Genomic DNA, 18,846 nt, shown 5'->3' on the forward strand with positions numbered 1-18,846 from the left:
CCACCAAATAAATTATTCAAAGTTTTAACCATTCATCCTGGAAAAAGATGAGAGGAAGAAAATATATGACTTAAAGATGTTCTTGAGTTTATACTTTTTAACACGATAGGATAGTTAAAACACTTTTTATACTTGTTTTTTCTACCATTGATCAGGTTTGATCTGACGTCTGCCTATAAAATGGTGATGTTTGTTAACATTTGTATGTTGGTGTTGTCCTAGAGGTCAGTGGCAGGCAGGAGTGAGGAGGGGAACAGAAGATCTACAGTCTCTCTTTGCAGCAGCATCGAAGGCGAGGAGCCGTTAAACAGTTACGGTCCCATGAGCCCGACATTCAAGGTATCTCATCAAACCAAAGTTGACCTGTACAGAAATGTTTTCCAGACTCAGATACCACTGGAACATGCTATATGTCTCATTTTTGAACACCAGCATCAATAAGTAAAGATGATTGGTGGAGATAACTTGCAGTCTCTGTCTTACAAGGAAGGAATTTTTATTGTGAAACATCAGGGTTTTGGTTTCAAACAACAAGGACGTCATTTTAGAGATGCCCATTTGTAGCAACATTAACAGCCAAGTTGGACGGAGATCAGATTTTCTCAATTGATTAACATGTCTTTTGGTAATGCAATTAGTCTCTCCATATACAGTAGCTGAAATGCACAGAAAAATTTACTGATGTAGTGACAGATGTCCAGATCTGATCTGCATTTTTGTTGATAACATAGTTACAGTGCACACTTGAATGTCAGTGAAGTTAGGGAGTTTTCTTCTAAAACTACTTTTCCCATGTTTCCGGTTGCAATGAGGATGTTGCCCCTTGGCTCTGGAAGAACAGCAGCTTCTTACCATTTTATGTGATCTGGGTCAGCTTCAAAGGATGCCAGTCATCAAAGAGATGGTGTCACTAATCTCTCTAAATGAATGTGTTATTTACTTATTTTATTATTAAACCTTTATTTAACCAGGCGGGATACTTAAGAACAACTTCTTATTTACAAGGACGGCCTGGCAAGCGGGGATTAGCCTCTTGGGGGGAGGAGGGAGTGGGTACAACTGAATCATTGATGAATCACTTATGGTAAAATGATGTAGTGTTGTGTCATGTTAACCATGCTAAAAAGTGTTGTCTCTTTCATGCTCCCTGTGGTTCCACCAGAAACTCCTCATTCAGTTTTACCCAGTAAGTCCTGTGCATGTGTCAGCTGAATGTTTGCACTGAGGTGTGAGGTGTGCATTTGTGTCACACTCTGCTTCCCTGATTTTACATTTGTTATTTGAAATGGGAGAAACGTGATGCATGTCAAAGTTGTACTGAAACTCATTCAGTTGCTGGAGGCTGTAGTAATCTGTATTTCAGCACACTGTGTCTCTTTACAGGATGAAGTGAACAGCAGAGTCTCAACAGACACTAAATGCATGGTGAGTGCTGCTGTAGACGAGTGTCAGTGACAAAGGTCAGCAGCTGCCATAAGATTAGAAATGTAGCAGGTCAATTTCTTCTACTCTGCTTTTGTTATTGTCTCTGTTTTGGGCATCTTTAAAGTAACTTCTCAAAACAGCACAGTATTGTTTTCCAACATGTCTTATCTGTTTCATTTCTATTACAATTGTTTTATCATATATTATTGTTGGGTGTTTTATTCAATTTGGTTTTGTATTACATTAAACTGTCTGTATTTCTAACTTTGTTAAAAGTGCTGCATGCATAAAGTTTATCATTATACATGCATTTAATTAAAATAAACAGCTCATTTTAATTTAGTCCATGTTCCAGATTTAAGGGTTTATTTCAAACTACCCTTAAAAAACAAACAGCTTCAATGAAACATTTGTGTTACTGTAAATACGGTCATTTCCCAAGTGAGTGTTATAAGGATCGTAACCACTGATTGTCTTAATTCTTTCCTCAGATCATAGAGAGAACTGAGTCTCTGAGGAAAAGGTGAGTTTGTGTTCTATGAGATAGATTTTAGAAGTCTTATTGTTGCTTTGTTATAATGCAACAAAACAATTTGCCTCGCTGACTGCTACAACACATCACAACTGCAGAAAACCTTTGTTCCTCCATGAATGTCCACTGAAAGGATATTTATTTTTTATATTTGCAAACTTTTCCTCTGGTGCTCATGTGCAGCAAAACATTTAACACTTTTTTAGCACAACGGTGCTCTGTACTTTGATTTGTAACAGAAATGTACTTTCATCATGACTGACCTGAACATTTATCCATTGTTGTAAAGCACCAGCAACATAAAGAAGACGCTGCCACCTGCAGCTGTTTCCAAGATTGACAAGAAACTTGAGCAGTACGCACATGCTCTTGAGGTAAAACCCCACTGAGTTCCTCTCTTTTTCAGTGGGTTTTTCGTTTACTTGACAGAAGCAATGTAGCATGTATTTTGGTACTTCCACAAACTACATTTTAAGATAATATGAACAACTCTTACATCCATTTTTGGTTATTATAAGAATCCATAATGGATAACAAGCTGGTCAGTAACTTAACCATGACCAGAGAAGACTTGTGTTTTGGTTTTTACTCTAAAATGTGCAGGAATGTGTTGTGAAGCTTTGTAAATAAGCACTAACTGTGTTACTGATCAGAATCACATTTATTCATTTATTGATCAAGTATGTGTTCACATACAAGGAATTTGACTGTGGTTTTAAGTTGGCTTAAGCGTACTTTATTTTTTGCAGATCTCCTCAAAGGAAAGCAGATCAGGCAGCCAGGTGCTGACGGACATGACGAGTCCCCCTGAACCCGTCTCCTCTAAGAAGAACCTGTTTGAGGCCGGAGAAGCCTGGAACCAAAACGCTATCTCAGTCACACCATCTAAGGTTAACAGATTAACTCATGTTAACTTCAACAGTCAGACAATCAAACATTTTACACCATTGCTGATCAATAACTACTCCTCATTTTGCTCGATTCCTATGAGGAAGAGTTCAGAGGTTTGATTTTGCTGTTGTTTAATGGTGACTGTACCCTGGAAGGAAAATGTACAGGTGAAGTCTTCATTATTTATTATATATATCTATAGAACATAGAACGTTTGCACAGTAGTGTTGTGTAAGCAGCACCTGTGAGAGACCTGTATTCATGGTGACTGAAACAGCAGCTGCTCTGCGACTGTTGTCTGAACGTGCCTTAATCCTGTAATTCCCAACCAGTGGCTACTTATACCCCAGTGGGTACTACTGACTAAAACCTACTGGAAAAAAAGGCTAAGCCTTAACATTGACAAATACTGGATCACAATTGTTCTATTGTGTAAAACATATAACTATTTTTTGAGAGATTAATGCATGTTTTGCTGAGCACAACAGCAACAAAACAAAAACTGCTACCTTGCTCAGGTATTGAAATAAAACAAATATTTAGGGTACATGAAATAAATGTAGGTGGACTTTATTTGCCGAAGAACACAAAACCAGGTATTTATTTTTAAGTAACGATGAATGTTTCTTCTTTTCTGTCTCAGGATGCAGATGGTTTGAAAGTCGGTGTTGCAGATCTCATCAATCAGTGGGTGAAAGGAAGTGAAGATGGAAGCAGGTGTAGCTCTCCCTCCAAACCAGGAGTATGTCAGAATTTTACCCTGAATTACCAGAATTGTATGAAAAAATGTCTCTTTCTTTTGCTATCTTGCTGTATGTTTGTCAACCTCTCCGCTGATCTTTTATCCAACAAGATCCAACAAGTTCTAGCTCTGCGACATGAAATTCATTCAACTTTTCCTTCTTCTGAGTTTTCTCCTCAACTCTACCTGTCCGATAACTTCCTTATCTTTACTTTATCTCATGACTCTTTTCAATCAGGTTTTATTCTCTGTTCCTCTCTGCTTCATAATCTACTCAACTTGGAGCAGTTTAACAGAGTAGTCAGTGAAAATCTGCCTCCTTGTGGCTGCAGCGGCGTCATTCAGAGATCATAGATCATCCGAAGGCAGTACATCCCAAACTTTTTGGCTCTCGACCTTTTACAATAAGCCAATGTCTATTAATGACCCGCTGTCACAGATTATGGCCAAAAACAGTTGAAGAGGGAGTTTTCAGTCTCAGATTTTGTCATCTGGAAAAGCATTTGGAGCCCTCGAAAGGTAAAAACATCCAGATTTTGCAAAAACTTGCAAACTTACAAAAAGTAGTAAAGAAATTAACATAGTTTTGTGTAGCAGATATATGTTTTTCTCTCTTATACCTTAATTTCCTTGTGATCCCTCAGATTTTCACACACAATTATTATTGATTATAATTATACTTCATTATTTCTCTATAATCTGCTGCTATATTGTAAAATACTGGATACAATCAGCTTTTCAGGACTTTAAAAACACTTATGAAGGATCATTAATTTTGTTTAACTGCTCACAACTCATGTCAGCCTTAAAGTCTTAAGCTCTGATGAGGTAATTTTTTCCCTTTTCCATCCCTTTAATATTTCTTCAGCTGAAAGCTTGGATGTTTTGAGAAGAGTTCCTTTCATATTGTTATTACAATATTTTAGGCAGCAATAATAAATATTTATATTGCTGTTGACATGTTGTTCATAAACCATTGGATGAAGTTACATAGAAAATGTATGTAAATCTGTCTATAATACTGTTTTATTCAGGACAGCTCCATGGGTAAAAGATATAAGTTTGTGGTGACGGGCCATGGCAAGTATGAGAAGGTTTCTGTTGACTACGGCTGCAGTGAAGATGCAAACTACCAGTCAGGTAAGACAGTCCCTCAGCTATCCTTCATTCTCATGAAAAGTATAGATGCAAAGAATGTTTTGGGGCTTTAATAATGTTATGCATATTAAAAAATGTATCTGTTGTTTAACTTTTATTATTATTATTATTATTATTAAACATATCAGTGAGCCACACTGTTGCACTGGATGACATGTTCCTTCATCACCATGAACTCACACTGTAGTTTATTTTGTCTCAACCCAACATACACCGTCCTGCTTTTCCGAATACTGACTAGAGCACCACATGTGGATTAATCCGCCTGTGAAAATAGTCCCCAAAAAAATGTTTGAGTAACTTTTACCAAAATCCCAAAGCATTGTGATGAAAAATGAGGCAATACAAGAGTTTCACATTCAAATTTATGCATTTTTGAGAATCACGCAGTAAACAAAAACATTTTATAGTTTAAGCGTCAGTGTAATAAATGGGGCTATGGTTAGCTTACAGGGGTAAAGTCCCCCTCACCTACAATAAATTCCACGTCACGATGGTCATCTTAGGGAAAACAACAATTTCCAAAATCCAATACAGAGACAAAAAGGGTCAAAATACATCAACATGCTTATATCTGCTACGGCAGCAGCAAAATCCTCCGAAGCTGTGAAACATCACACTCATCATCTAACATATTCTTCTTTAGTCCTCCTACAGCAGGTCTTATCATCATCATTATCATCATTCATTGGTCTTCTCTTCTACATCCTAGTTACAATCTAAACTCAGTAATAGTGTTCACAAGTCCTAGAAGATCCACCACAGAGCAGGAAATTACTATCCATCAACAGTGACTGTGTTTATGTCTTATAGTGGCTGGAAATTTTGTTATCATATCATCAATGTCGGATGAAAACAATGGCTCTCCAACTTCTTGCAACTAAGGAAAACAGCCTTATACATATATATGCAAACATTTTAAAGTTTATCTTCATAGACTTTCCCCAACTGGCAAAGGGCGTTGGAGTACTTAACATCTTTAAAAAATAATAAAAGTCAAGAGTTTTTACACAATATTGCTGATATGATGAAACAAGAATTTTATTTTGGGATGTATTAGGACTTGGCAATGTATAAAGTGATGGTCTCAAATACTACCAAAAAAATCAATTATATTCAGTTTTCACCTGATGTTAACAGTCTCACTGTGACAATGCTAGCATGTTAGTGTTTGACTGGTATAAAGTTTACCATCTAATACATGTTAAAACATGTCCGTCAAGACCAAAGTGGAGCAACCGACCAAAAGACACGACATTGCCACGTAGCCCATGTAACCCAGCCCAAGATGTACCAGCCTGTGTGGTTGTAGTTTCCTGCCCCGATCGAAAGCCCAGACATCTGCCGCTTCGTTTCCATCCATACGTGACTTACAGACACCTAAATCTGTTCTGACTGCACCTTCACATTTCATCGATCTCTGTTTTCCTTCTTCCTTCTATCTGCCCTGTTGTTCCAGGAATGTAAAAGCCCTATTTATCACAGATTAAAAACTGCCTACCGGCGTTGCGCACTAAAGGCCTTACTTTGTTTAGAAAAATAGAAAAAGGTAGAGCATGGTAATTGAAACAATCTTTTATCTATCAAAGTATCTACAGCACATGCATCCAACGCTACATCTATCATCAAATGAAAAAAGAACAAATCTAACCAAGTAGAGTTGCGGAGTATATAATGCTTTTTAATTTGCCTTGTCTTTTTTTTGTCAAATCCTTATTTGATTTTGTTAAAAGTACAAAGATGTCACACCTGTATAATCGCTGTATTATTATTTCTGACCATTCTTTGCTTTCTTAGCAGTTTAAATTTAAAGACCATGACAAAAGTTTTTGTTCAGGTAAAACAGATGTTGATAAAGCGGCAATCAATGACACTTTATATATTTTTTCTCCCCTCGAGGATAATTTTCCTCCTCACTGCAGCAACGAGTTATAAAATTAACTTCAGCTATTTTACTGCATAAATAAACTATTTTCTTCCAGATTCTCTTTGTATGCTTCGTTTTCTCCGATTCTCCCTCACCTACCTGAGATCATTGCATCATCACAGAGAAACCGAACACATCACTTATCATTCATCAGCCCCAAACATACTATTGCATCAGTTCATATCTGTAGTTTTCGTCGAACCAAATCCTCTAGCTTTTCTGTTGAAGTCCTTATGTTCGTCTTCCTGACCTTTGCGTTTAATGAGCCCCCTTTCAAACACTGCTGCTATTTTCGTGAGCGGCTTCTCTGCCGCCTCTTTAAGCTTCCTGGCATCAAAGCGGGGGCTGTAAAGCAAAATCGGCAGCCGATTGACAAAAGAGGGAACTTCTGCTTGACTGTCTTTAGATGCGTTTTTCTTGTCTGAATCTTTCTTGGTGGCGTTGATCTGGTGCATGATTCGGTCTTTGGTAGAAAACATCTGAAAGAGGAGCGCATCCCACATCTTCAATGCCTTGGGACCTTCTTTGTTCATAACGGCCTCTTGATTACCACACTGGTCTTCTGACAACTTATCACTACCACCATGATCTGCTGTCTCGTTGCTGCCACTAGAATCGACCTTAGATTTGATCTCTGGTTGTGGAAATTCAGGTTCCTCCGGCTCAATGACCATGTGTTTCTTGAGCCGTGTCCATCCACTGAGCTTACCCTTAAGACCTTTCAGTTTCTGGGCTGTTTTGGGCTCATTTGATGAAGGGGATGTCTCTGTCTGCAAAATCTTCTTGTCAGTAGTTGAAGATGCAGTTGATGTCGCTGACTTCGTGGAGGGTTTGACTGCCGGAGCTTCCGTCGGTGCAGCTGTAGTTTTGGTCCTCAGAAGGTCCTTGTCTTTGAGTCCAGTTTTTTGCTGAGATGGCGGTGATGTTCCTCTGTTTGGGGATGGAGCTTTGATTGAGACTGAGGCCTGAGGCAGAGAGGCAGGAGTGGCAGAGTCAATCACAGCGGCTTTATTTATGGGTGGTTTCATGACAGTGTCTGTTTCTGGCTTTGCAGGGAAAATGTTCTCTACTTGTGGCTCTGTCGATGACTGAACATTACCGAGGTGCAAGCAATTCTGGACCGGATTAGGGGGAGACTTTGAGAAATCGTTTTTTACATCTGAGAGTTTAGTTTCTACAGCGGCTGAGGATGGTGGTGATTCTACCTGCTTTATGGGAGGTTGTGCTTTTACAATAGGTTTACAGGTTAAAACAGCATCGATAAAATGGATGGGAGAGCTAGTTTCAGTATTAAGTGAGGCGAGTTTTCCTTCCCTACTGGAATTAGTTGCTAGATTTGTTTTTATCTTGTGTGTTTGGGAATGTACTTTTACCTCAGTATTGTTAGGTAGGACTGAATAATCCTTAGTTGTGGGTGGTTTGATTCCTGGTTTTGAGATATTCTCTTTGATTGAGTTAGCAGATGGCTGAACATTGTTTGAAGGTGTATTATTCTGAAGAGGTATAAGGGGAGAGTTTGTCTGGTCTTTCATAATAAATGACCAGGGTTTTGTTTCTGTTGTATGGTTTAAAGAGACAGGAGTTTGAGAGGACTGGGGTAGGGTTGGAGTATAGGTTTGAATAGGGGTATTACACATTCTTGCCTCGGGTAGAGGAGAGGCTCTTGTTGCTGTCCAAGGTTTAGTTACTGTATGAGGGCTAAGTGGGGCTTTAGCATCTCTGGTGGCTTTATCAAGGGGGTAAATATCTGTTGCTGCATGGTTATTTAAATCAGTGTGTGAAAGGGTTTGAGGATTTACAGCGTGAATGTTAGTTTCTATAGATTTCTTTGTTTCAGTGACAGATTGCCTAAATTGTTTGCCTCCATTCTGAGAGCTCAGTGAATTCACAGAGGTTTGAACATTATCTCCAGACGATGTGATTTGACTTGACCTTGCAATGGTTTGCTGTTCTAAACTTATACTAGATACATTAGCCATGACATTACCCGAAAAACAGGACTTTGTCTCAGTATTAGATGTTACAGATTTTTTTGTTTTTGTAGTGGGACTTGCTAATGATTTATTGACTATAATTGTCTGGTCTTTTACAGTGGTTTTAGCGGTAATTTGTGGTGCTGATGGCTCAGATGATCTGTGCTCAGCAAGAAGGTTGACGATCTGTTTCCCATCTGCTTTTGAGTTTGTGTAGATTCTTGTTTGAGCAACAGAGCCAGAAGCTGGTTTTGCATCGATGACTGGCTTTGTTGCAGATAGACTCTCAGGTCTGTCTGATCTCAGCTGAGGGCTTTTTGCTATCACATGCCTCATGGTAGGGCTAGATGGCACAGACTTTTTTCTAACCTGTACATTATCAAAATAATGTTCAATGCTCACTGGTGGGTCTGCAACAGATCTGACGTGTTGAGTAGCCTCTATACCTCCTGGTTGTCTAGGTGAGACCATACCTGTGGAAGATTTACTGACAGTTGATAATCCTGCAGACAGTTTGTTAGACAGTTTGGTTTCACTTCTAGACATGTTCAGCACTGTGTTTCCTTTTGAAAGATTAGGTCTTGTTTCAGTAACAGATTTTGTTTGAATGTTTTCTCCACCAATATGTATAGTGGGAAGATGCTCTGTTGGTGTTTTCCCAGTCAATAGGCCTACTCTTTCATTGGTGGGTTGTGGATGCAATTCTGTTGAGTTGCTGTTTCTGTTAGTGTCAACATTATTATAAGCGAGGAGTTTGGCTTCTGTATTAACTTGGCTCGACAATATTGAATCGTTAGCAGGGATGTTAAAACTGGTTTGAGGTGCGCGTGTGGCCTCTACTGTAGCTCTGCTTGAATTTGTGTAGAAACTTGCTCCTTGAACAACTTGGCCTCTGGATCCTATGCTACTCTGCATGTTTAGAAGTACATTCTCACTAGTTTTGGTTAGTACTGTGGGTGCACTGGAGGTCATATTTAAAGGGAATTTAACATTTGAAAGGTTGGGTGATGTAGCTGCAGTGGCAGATAGGTCAGGTAGTTTGGTTTCTGTGGTAGATTTGCCCACTAAGTTAATATTAATAGCAGGCGTATTTGGTACACATGGTGCTTGAGAAGATTTTGCAGAGATACCTTCTCCTGGCAAATGGATCTTGTTGTCTATCGTTTTACTATTTCTGTGAATTTTAGTTTCTGTGCTGAGCTGTTGTACTATTTTTTTGCTTTGGATGGCTGCAGATACTGTGCAGATATTGGACTGTGCAAAACATACAGATGCTGTGACAGGCTCATGTGGCAAAATGGATCCTGTGGTAGTGATGATAGAGTCTTTAGAGAATTGAGGCTCAGTATGTATTTTGTCAAGAATAAGTTCTGTATGAGCAGCTGCAGGAGGCAAAATGTTCCCCGTGTTTGTTTTATTGGGTAGAGTGAACCCGCTGTTCGCTCTGATATGCTGTTTAACCTCTTCCCTTTGTTTGTGTAAAACTGCTGCTGTGGCCACTTTACTGGGCAGTGGTGTTTCTGAAACCAGTTTGGTGGCTGGTTGTTTTCCTAGGATGAACTCACCATTTATGATGGCATTCTCTGAGAATTTGTGCTCTAACTCTGTGGCACAAGATTGAACAACCAGGTTTTTACAGTCAGCTAGGTCTTTAACAGGCTTGGCAGTGAGTTGGACATTAAGAGTATTGGCTGTTGACAGACTGACTACACTAGCAGTTTGGTAAGACGGAGCCAGAGCTCTCTCTGTTTGTTTTGTGACCTTGGATTGTCCTTTTGTAGGAGTTTTCTTAAGATTGTTACCTTTCTCTATGACATCTATCCCTTTTGTGCTATGCTGTGTTTCTGCATTTGAATCTACTTTCACTAAAGGTGAGGAAGAACTTGATAGATCACTGCTCACACTCAGGCATGGAGTCTTTAACGCTGCCTCTACAGAAAATAGTGCCGCACTTTGTGTGTGTACCTCACCTGCTTTAGGTATTGGTATTGGAGCCTCAGAGTATGAGGCTTTTGGTGTGGATACGTCACTTGTGGATTGTTGCATTGTTTTCTGTGCCAAGCCAAGGGAAAGATCAGGTTTTATTGTGTCCACGCTAGATGTTTTAAGTGATTGTATCCCAACACTGTGAGCTTCAGACTGACTTTCTTCAAGAACATCTTTTCTATGTGTGATGTTCTGTTTAGCTGGAAGCTCAGAATCCATTGGAGTTGACAGAGGTTGTAAAATGTGAGCAGTAGAAACTTCCACCAAAGAGGGAAGATCTTGATGTCCATTGAGTTGTTTGGTTGCATCAGACTTTGAGACATGTGATCCATCTACAGCTACATCTGACTGTGTATTATTTGAAGAGGTTTCAATGATGCTGGGGGGTACAGGGCTATGATGCGATGCGATAGTCCTAATCCCACCATAGGCAACGTACTCAGCCGGAGTAAGCCCGTAATACATTGAACGAGATTTGGGCTTTGAAGTCCCCAATGACATTTGAGTCTCCAATAGTGACGTCAAAGACTTGCGTGCCTCAACCACAGGGGGATGATAAGTAGACAACAGGGGGCTTGGACTTGGTGGTGCTTGCATTGAAATCACTGGTGTGGGGTTGAGACTTGAGGTCTTTGGTACAGTGGAGAAAAATGATGGAACCTTTGGCAAAGATGAAGCTTCACTTTCTATTAGTGTTGGTTTGACCACAGGAGAATCAGGTGCTGTCATACTTGATGCTAAATTCTCTCCGGGGTACAGCTCAGTATTTATTTTACTCCTTTGTGTATTTTGAATCTCTATCTTTTTGTAATTGCTGGCTTGTTTGACTGAAGTAATGTGATTAACATCAGTCTGCTTCAATTCATCAGTGGCAGCTGGAGGTTTACTTATACCATTAGCTTGAATCAGTGATTTGTGTCTTAAAGCCTCATTGGGAATTGTAGGAGCTTGTAAATCTTGGAAGCAGTTGAAAGCAGGACTTGCTGCAAATAAAAGCGGGTTAGGTTTCGATATTTCAATAAAGGGCGTGGACACTCGAGCAGGTGTACAAGAGGGAGTCTTAGGTCTTCCGCAGTGGGGCCAGGATGATTTCGGATCAGTTTTCACCACTGACACAGCTGTTTTCTCTTCGTATTCAGCAGACAATGATGCTTCCTGGTAGGTGGGGTTTATTACTGTGAGGTCCTGGATGGAGGGAGGTTTAGCAATCTCATAAAATGTTGCCTTTGATGTGTAAATCCTGGTTTGTGCAGCATCAGGCCTTGTCTCTTTCACTGCTTTAACAAGTGATATTTTTGAGGCAGTTATCTCAGGGGACATCTGGCTTGGAAAAAAGTTGCCATTACTGGTAGGTCTGGCAGTCCAAGATGATGTCTGGCTCTGAGGGTTGTCCTTTGAACTGCCGTTTGTCTCCCAGTGGCTGAGTGTAAAAGGTTGTGTCTGAGTGTTTGAAACTGAGAGCAGCAGTGGAACAGGAGGTACATTTGAAACTTGAGAAGGTGCCGGGCCTGTGTTACAGTTGGGGGCGGCTGGGGATAGGATCAGGCTGTGAGTTGATATTTTAGTGCTGGACTGCGACTCAGCGACTGGAGGGACTGTTGTGACTGACCCATGGGAATTCGGTGTTGTGTTTAAGTTCAAAGAAGAAGGAAGAGGTGGTGCTGGAACCTGCTCAGGTGGTGAGGGGGGTGGTGAAGCCAAATGTGGCATCATGAAAGGGGTCACGTCATCGAATAAAAAAGAGGAACACTCATATAGCGGAGCCACCTGTTCTTCAGACGTCCTGATCTGAGATATGTAGGATTGAGGGGGTAGGCTGCCAGTTTGGCCATAGGGGCTGCTCCGAGGATGAGGGTATGCAGATGCAGACTGATCGTAGAGGGAGCCAAGCGGGAAACTGGACACTGAGGACTCTGCATTGTAGGCTGAATCAGGTGTCCTTGCTGGGCTGGACTGGTCGCTGTGCTCAAGGTCTGTGCTCGCTTCGTTGACAGGCGACAAACAGGAGCGAAAGGGGACGGGCGTCTGAGAGAGGCTGCCTTTTTTCTTGGCTCTCTTCTTCTTGAGTTTCTGAAGCCTCGCGTTGTCTTTGCCTGGTTTTGGCAGTAAGGGTGGAGGATACTGCTGGGAAAGGTCAGAATCCAGCCCGTTACTGTAGCTGACTTCCATCAGCATTTCAAACTCCTGCAAGACAGATGAGACACGTGTGTGTGACACAGAAATCTACTTATATAACAGTCAGACAGTCAGAGTATTCATCAAAAGTTGTCATGTAAAAGTTAGTTTAATCATATTTGCTTGAATACAAAATCGATGCTTCGAACATCATTTGTATTCACTACTAATAAGGAGTCAAAGATAATCAGAGCCAACATCTAACAAAATCTAAAGAGATTAAGACTTCAGAGCAGATATCGATTGCATGGTGTGATTTTCTTAATTAGAGATGCACTAATCGAGTGGCCGGTGACCGAAATCAGACGGTTTTCAGCCCTGACCAGACCGTTCAGTCTCACATATCCAATTCTCTGCCGGTCAAATTTACACACATCTGGAACTTTTTCACCGTGCAAAGAAGACACAAAGCTCGCAAGGTATATTAATGGTCACCACAGTAGGCTATATTTGGCGACCTATTTTAGCATTTTGCAGAGAAACTGAGAGAGAGAGTGATGTGTTATCTGGTATTATGTTAGAAGATGTGGACACTGATAATTTACAAGCACTGAACAGGTAAAGCAACAGTGAACACACCTGTTGGTGCCAATGTCATTCAGTACCAAGTTGGTCTCGATCTTTTTGACAGGGAACGACATTAACCAACAAGCCTCCCTCACACGCAGCCCACCTGCTGCTATGAAAACTATAACGTGAGTGAAAAAAATCCTAAATGCGAGTAGTGGTTTTTGGGCGATTTTATAAAACATACTGTTGACAAATAATGTCAGCAGGTCAGATGCATAGAGATATCTCAAGGGAAAAGCAAGGTGAGTAGATCAAAGTTTTTGGTGAGTAAACACTAAAATAAGTAGAATTACCGTTGTGAAATAACCTACTAGAATAGATTTCTTTTTATTTTATTTAATATTTTCAAATAAAATATTCTAATGTATCCCCAATAAAAAAAGAAAGAAAGAAGTTTCCATGAAGTTGTTCGTCTATGCTCTCAAATATCATTCTTAGAAAGTTAGGATTTAAATCGGGCAAAATCGGAATGAGCAGGTCCGAAAATCGGAAATCAGATTTAGCCAAGAAAACTGCAGTGGGTCTCTATTCTCAATCAGTAAGCAATTTGAAACATTGAGGAGTTTTGTTCAAATACAGAATGGACCCGGAAGGTAAATGTTTAACAGCTCAGCAAATTTATTTATTTTTTGTTAATTATATACATAATTAATATTTGATTTAGGTCATTATCTGTGTATACATGCTGATAATACATTGTTTTTCTTCCTTTTCAGCTGGACAGTTCTATGAAGATTTGTGAAACGCAGGCTGGACGTCTGAATTGCGAAATAAATCTTTTATACTTTGATACACAAATTTTAGCCACTATTGCTTCACCATTCTTTGTATTTCAAGCTTTAGGTTGGAAATGTATTTAAATTCTGTTGTAATGATAACATTCCCGGGACATTTTACAAAAGGCAGTGATGCAAACATTGAGTCTTTTTCCTGTTTATACTGGACAAGTATTTCCTTTTATCCTGCGAATAATAATCTCAAGGTATTTCAGCAGTAGTAAATCTTTTTAGACAATAAAATAACTTCAATTACACCGGTGTTGGATTCCTCAGTACATTAGCTGTTTAAGTTCGCCTTCCCTTGTCATTTACTGTGTAGGTGATCTTCTACCCTGTTCCCAGTATAGTGTATTCAGCTGCTTACCCACTGCACTGATTTAACACATGCTAATGGCTCTGAGACACGTCTGCAGCTGGCTTTAGAAAACTATGAGCTCTTATGACAACAGGCTCATTAGCAGGTTTTAAAACTTTTAATTGGGTCCTGAAGATGCTGCATGGCTACAAGAAACGTCACTATTGGAAATAGAAAGGCATGTAAAGCTGTTGCTTATGGCAAGGCTACTTTGAAATGATGACAAACTACTTATGAAAATAGTCTCTCAAGGAGACTGTCGGATTTAAAAATGACCTCTGCAGGAAATAAAAGTAAACCCAAAGGTGATTGACACATACAGGAGGTGGAGCAGGTTCACGCAGGGAGAAGGGAGTGGAAGCATTTAGCTAATGTTCATAACAGTAGCAGTGAATTGGGTCCCTAATTCCTTTGTCATTGTCATCACAACCAAGCGATAAGAGGAAGGTCTATGGTCAGAAGCATAATTAAATGACAATAAAAGTGATATACATTCCTCTGCACCCAGATTATATAAGACAAAGATGCTTGAAGACAGCAAATGTGGGAAACTGTAAAGATGGTTGAATTTTGACCCACATATTGTATTGAAGCTTACCGAATATCTCAAAAGATAATTAAAATTCAAATTATACTAACATTTTATGATAGTTTTGTTTACTGTATGATATACTGTTACTTGGTTGGCTCGAGGGGCAACATGAGTTGAATTGTTTCCTTTCTGTGTGAATACTGGAGTATCTTTGGGTGACACTAGAAAAGGTCCACCGCCTAATTTTAGACGAAGGGAAATAAGAGCAAACATCCTGACACCAAGCACCTGCTGCCTGCTGTCCTGCACTCACACAAACAGCCTCAGTCTACTGGAAATCAATCCGAGGCCCAAATCCTCTCAGAGCTGCTCTGACTGTGAGATTAGCCTTGTGTTTCAGACCAATGATTATCTTAAATTTTCATTAATGTCAGGGGTCGTAACAGTCATGTTACCACCAGTTTGGTCTGAGAGAAGCTAGATAAATATACCCAATTGGATATTTTCTGCAAGTTTAACTACCTCTGACTTGAACGTTTCAAGTATAGAAGCTGCAGCATAGAAATACCTCCTGTGAGATGTTGTCCATTTCTTGAAATATAAACACTGGGATGTTTGGCTGCTTTTGAGCAAATGAGTTAACATGAATCTCTGTTGTCAAAGTGACTCCGGCACTCACAGTGACAAGGAGGCCTGCTGATACATGAGAAGTCCCCCTTTTAAGGTTCTGGGGTTGGATATCTGAGAGGCTTCCATTGGAGCAGCTCAAAAGGGGAAAGTATAAGATTAGCTTTGCGATAAAACTGTACCATGACCTCAATCTATCTTGCTTTAAAGTGCTCTATTGAACAAACTGGAGGGAAAGCTCTTCTTTAATTATCAGGTTGCCACATTATATATCTGAGCAACACTTACCTGAAGTGGAAATAGGTGTTGCTAGTGTTTTACTGGAGAGGCTGCAAAGTAAACAATACTTCAGTGTAAGAAGGGAGACAGAGACAATTCATTCATTTACCATTTACAATTAAAGGTGGAGATAAAGTCCAAGAAAAGAATCAAAGTATAATCAATGTGGAGGTGTGCAGATTTTCTTTGCTGACTCATGCTTATATTTATCTATCATGGCACAAAATTGTGCAGAAACATACAACATAGTAAAAACTGCACTGCAAGCTCTTCCTCTCATGGATGTCTGATATGCATCATGCATTTAAGATCGTGCATGTGATTCTATCAAATCCTAAGCACCGTCTGCAGGTTAGCACCTGGCTAACAGGTCAGGACCACGCTGCAGTACCACCAGCTTGTCAATCAACAGACACTGAGTTTGACTGGTTTACCTTCGGCGAGCGGCTGTCGGGACAAACTGCTCTCTGCTTGTTAATCCCGGCTCAGAGTGCCACATGGCCGACTCATCCTGAAGTGAACTGAAGCCTTAGGGAGCGAGCCACAGTGCCTGTGGCCACTCCAAAAATATAACTGTTGCTTTCAGTGTGTGCTGCAGGGGCAGATGGGGGTTTCCCAGGCCACCTGAGATGGCTGAGGTGCAGCCCCTGCAGGCGGTCAGCAGACACCTCCACCTGAGGTTAGGTGGTTGTTCTTGTCAGCTCAGCAGACCACGAGTTTGTAAGCAGGATATGATCCTTTGTGACATCAACAAGGGTGGGTTCACTGTTTTTTAACCCGGCCCTTATTAAATTGTTGTTTACCATTACATCCTTACCTATAAATAATCATTCAGCCTCTCAACTTGTTCAGGCCTTCAAAAACAGTGATATCAGTTTACAAAAAGAGGAGTCTTTAAGGATGCTACAAAAGCATAAAGCAGGATTTCTCTCAGGTTTGATTCACTTTATTTTGACCATATTTTGTATTCCTGGTCTACATAAATACTCCTATACTGGCATACCTACAGAAAGAATGATTTGCAAATGTCTTTTTATTACCAGAACGTGTTACTATTATAACTTAGTATTTTCTAAAAAAGAGATTTAAAATGACTTTGAAATCCTAAAGGATTGCCACATTTGATGCCAAATAATACAAAAAACAAAATGGCGAGAATCTCAAAACCAAAGCTGTGGTTGAAGTTGTTCTTAGTACAATTATAAAGTATTTTAATGAGGTTTGGGTTGAAAAACTGAGAACCTATCAGTTATCTAACATCCCTTGTGGAATTTATCGCTACTTGTATGAGGCAGGTTGAGGAAGTGGGCCTGAGACTAGATGATTGCTACTTCTAAATAATAATAGAGTTCTGCCTTCAGAAAAGGCATGTACAACAGGAACTACCAGTGGAGCCACTCAGGACCCTAGGTTGTATTTGCACTGTTCTGCTTGCATTGGCAGCATTTCAATTGTATGCATCTCTGTAGCTTTTGTATATTCTGTCATCTGTATTTGAATGAAGCTATAAAACTCAACATTGTATTTGCTATCTCTATTGCTGGTGCAAAAGCAAAAAGCAGTGATGATCACTGACAGTGTTGTTGCACTAAAGCCTCCGACCACCGATGACAGTATTGTGCAGCAGTCAGCAGCAGCACTCAATTCACAATTTATGCACTTTGAGGGAGGGATCTGGGGTGGCACCAGATCCCATTTGAGGCCCTTCCACTAAACTGTTGACAGGTTCCCTAGCTGTTGGTGAACAGTATCTTAAATGCCCCATGGATTGATTTTTGCCACTAGCTAAAATAAGCTTATAGAGAAACAAACACTACCCTGCCACCAGCTTACAAAGTAGTTGTAGGTTACATCATGTTAGCAAACAATTAGCAACATTAGCATTCATTAGTGATCGTGTTTTTGGCCACCTGGTGAATTTCAGAATCAGTTTTATTGCCAGGTATGTGTACACATACAAGGAATTTGACTCAGGATTGTACATTGCTCACGCTGTGCTTACTTATACAATAAAATCAGACACAAACTACAGAATAGACAACACTAATATACACACTATGAACAAAACAATATAGACATATTGACAAATAGTGCAGTGATCAGAGTGCAAAGGATGCAAGAGTGAACTATTCTCATTATGTACATGTTGAAGGTGGATATGATGTACAGGTACACATACATGTACACATGTACACAGTGTGATGGAACATAGTGCAAAGGATGCTGGAAAAAATAAATAAGACCTATGACCTCATGACCTGAGGTAGGTGTATTGGTATAGAGTATATACAATATGACATAGTATGAACATAGTATGAACAGCACTGAAATAGAGAATGGTGAATAAATAAATAATAAGTGGAAACCAGTGAACAGGTGCTGATTAGAGACAGAGTTACTGGGTTATTGCACAGGAATTGTTCCTGACACTGTGAGTCAGAAATCAGCTGTTCATCAGAGTGATGGCTTGTGGGAAGAAACTGTTCCTGAGTCTGTTGGTTTTGGCGTACAGTGCTCTGTAGCGCCTACCAGAGGGGAGGAGCTGGAACAGGTTGTGTCCGGGGTGAGATGGATCTGCAGTGATGTTTCCTGCTCGTTTCCTGACTCTGGAAATGTATAAGTCCTGAATGGAGGGCAGGTTGGCACCGATTATTTTTTCTGCAGTCCTGACTTTCCGTTGTAGTCTGCTCCTGTCCTTTTTGGTGGCAGATCATAGTGATGGAGGTGCAGAGGACGGACTGGATGATGGCTGTGTAGAACTGGATCAGCAGCTCTTTAGGCAGGTTGAGCTTCCTGAGCTGACGCAGGAAGTACATCCTCTGCTGGGCCTTCTTGATGATGGTGTCAGTGTTGGGCTCCCACTTCAGGTCCCGGGATATAGTGGATCCCAGAAAC

General features: G+C 40.2%; 1 protein-coding gene across 1 annotated transcript in view; it reads left to right on the forward strand.

Moving 5' to 3' along the window:
* The window catches only part of LOC123959267 (lymphocyte-specific protein 1-like), a 29,947-nt gene extending 15,435 nt beyond the window's left edge, over positions 1-14,512 (forward strand). The window contains exons 6-14 of the mRNA XM_046033219.1: positions 223-339; positions 1,163-1,186; positions 1,384-1,425; positions 1,917-1,948; positions 2,247-2,331; positions 2,707-2,847; positions 3,492-3,590; positions 4,625-4,730; positions 14,096-14,512. Coding sequence (XP_045889175.1) covers positions 223-339; positions 1,163-1,186; positions 1,384-1,425; positions 1,917-1,948; positions 2,247-2,331; positions 2,707-2,847; positions 3,492-3,590; positions 4,625-4,730; positions 14,096-14,121 — 672 coding nt within the window. The 3' untranslated portion in view covers positions 14,122-14,512. The remainder of the gene's footprint in view (positions 1-222; positions 340-1,162; positions 1,187-1,383; positions 1,426-1,916; positions 1,949-2,246; positions 2,332-2,706; positions 2,848-3,491; positions 3,591-4,624; positions 4,731-14,095) is intronic.
* Positions 14,513-18,846: the final 4,334 nt, after the last annotated feature.

This window comes from Micropterus dolomieu, linkage group LG20 (assembly GCF_021292245.1).
Source record: "Micropterus dolomieu isolate WLL.071019.BEF.003 ecotype Adirondacks linkage group LG20, ASM2129224v1, whole genome shotgun sequence".
Taxonomy (NCBI): Eukaryota; Metazoa; Chordata; class Actinopteri; order Centrarchiformes; family Centrarchidae; genus Micropterus; species Micropterus dolomieu.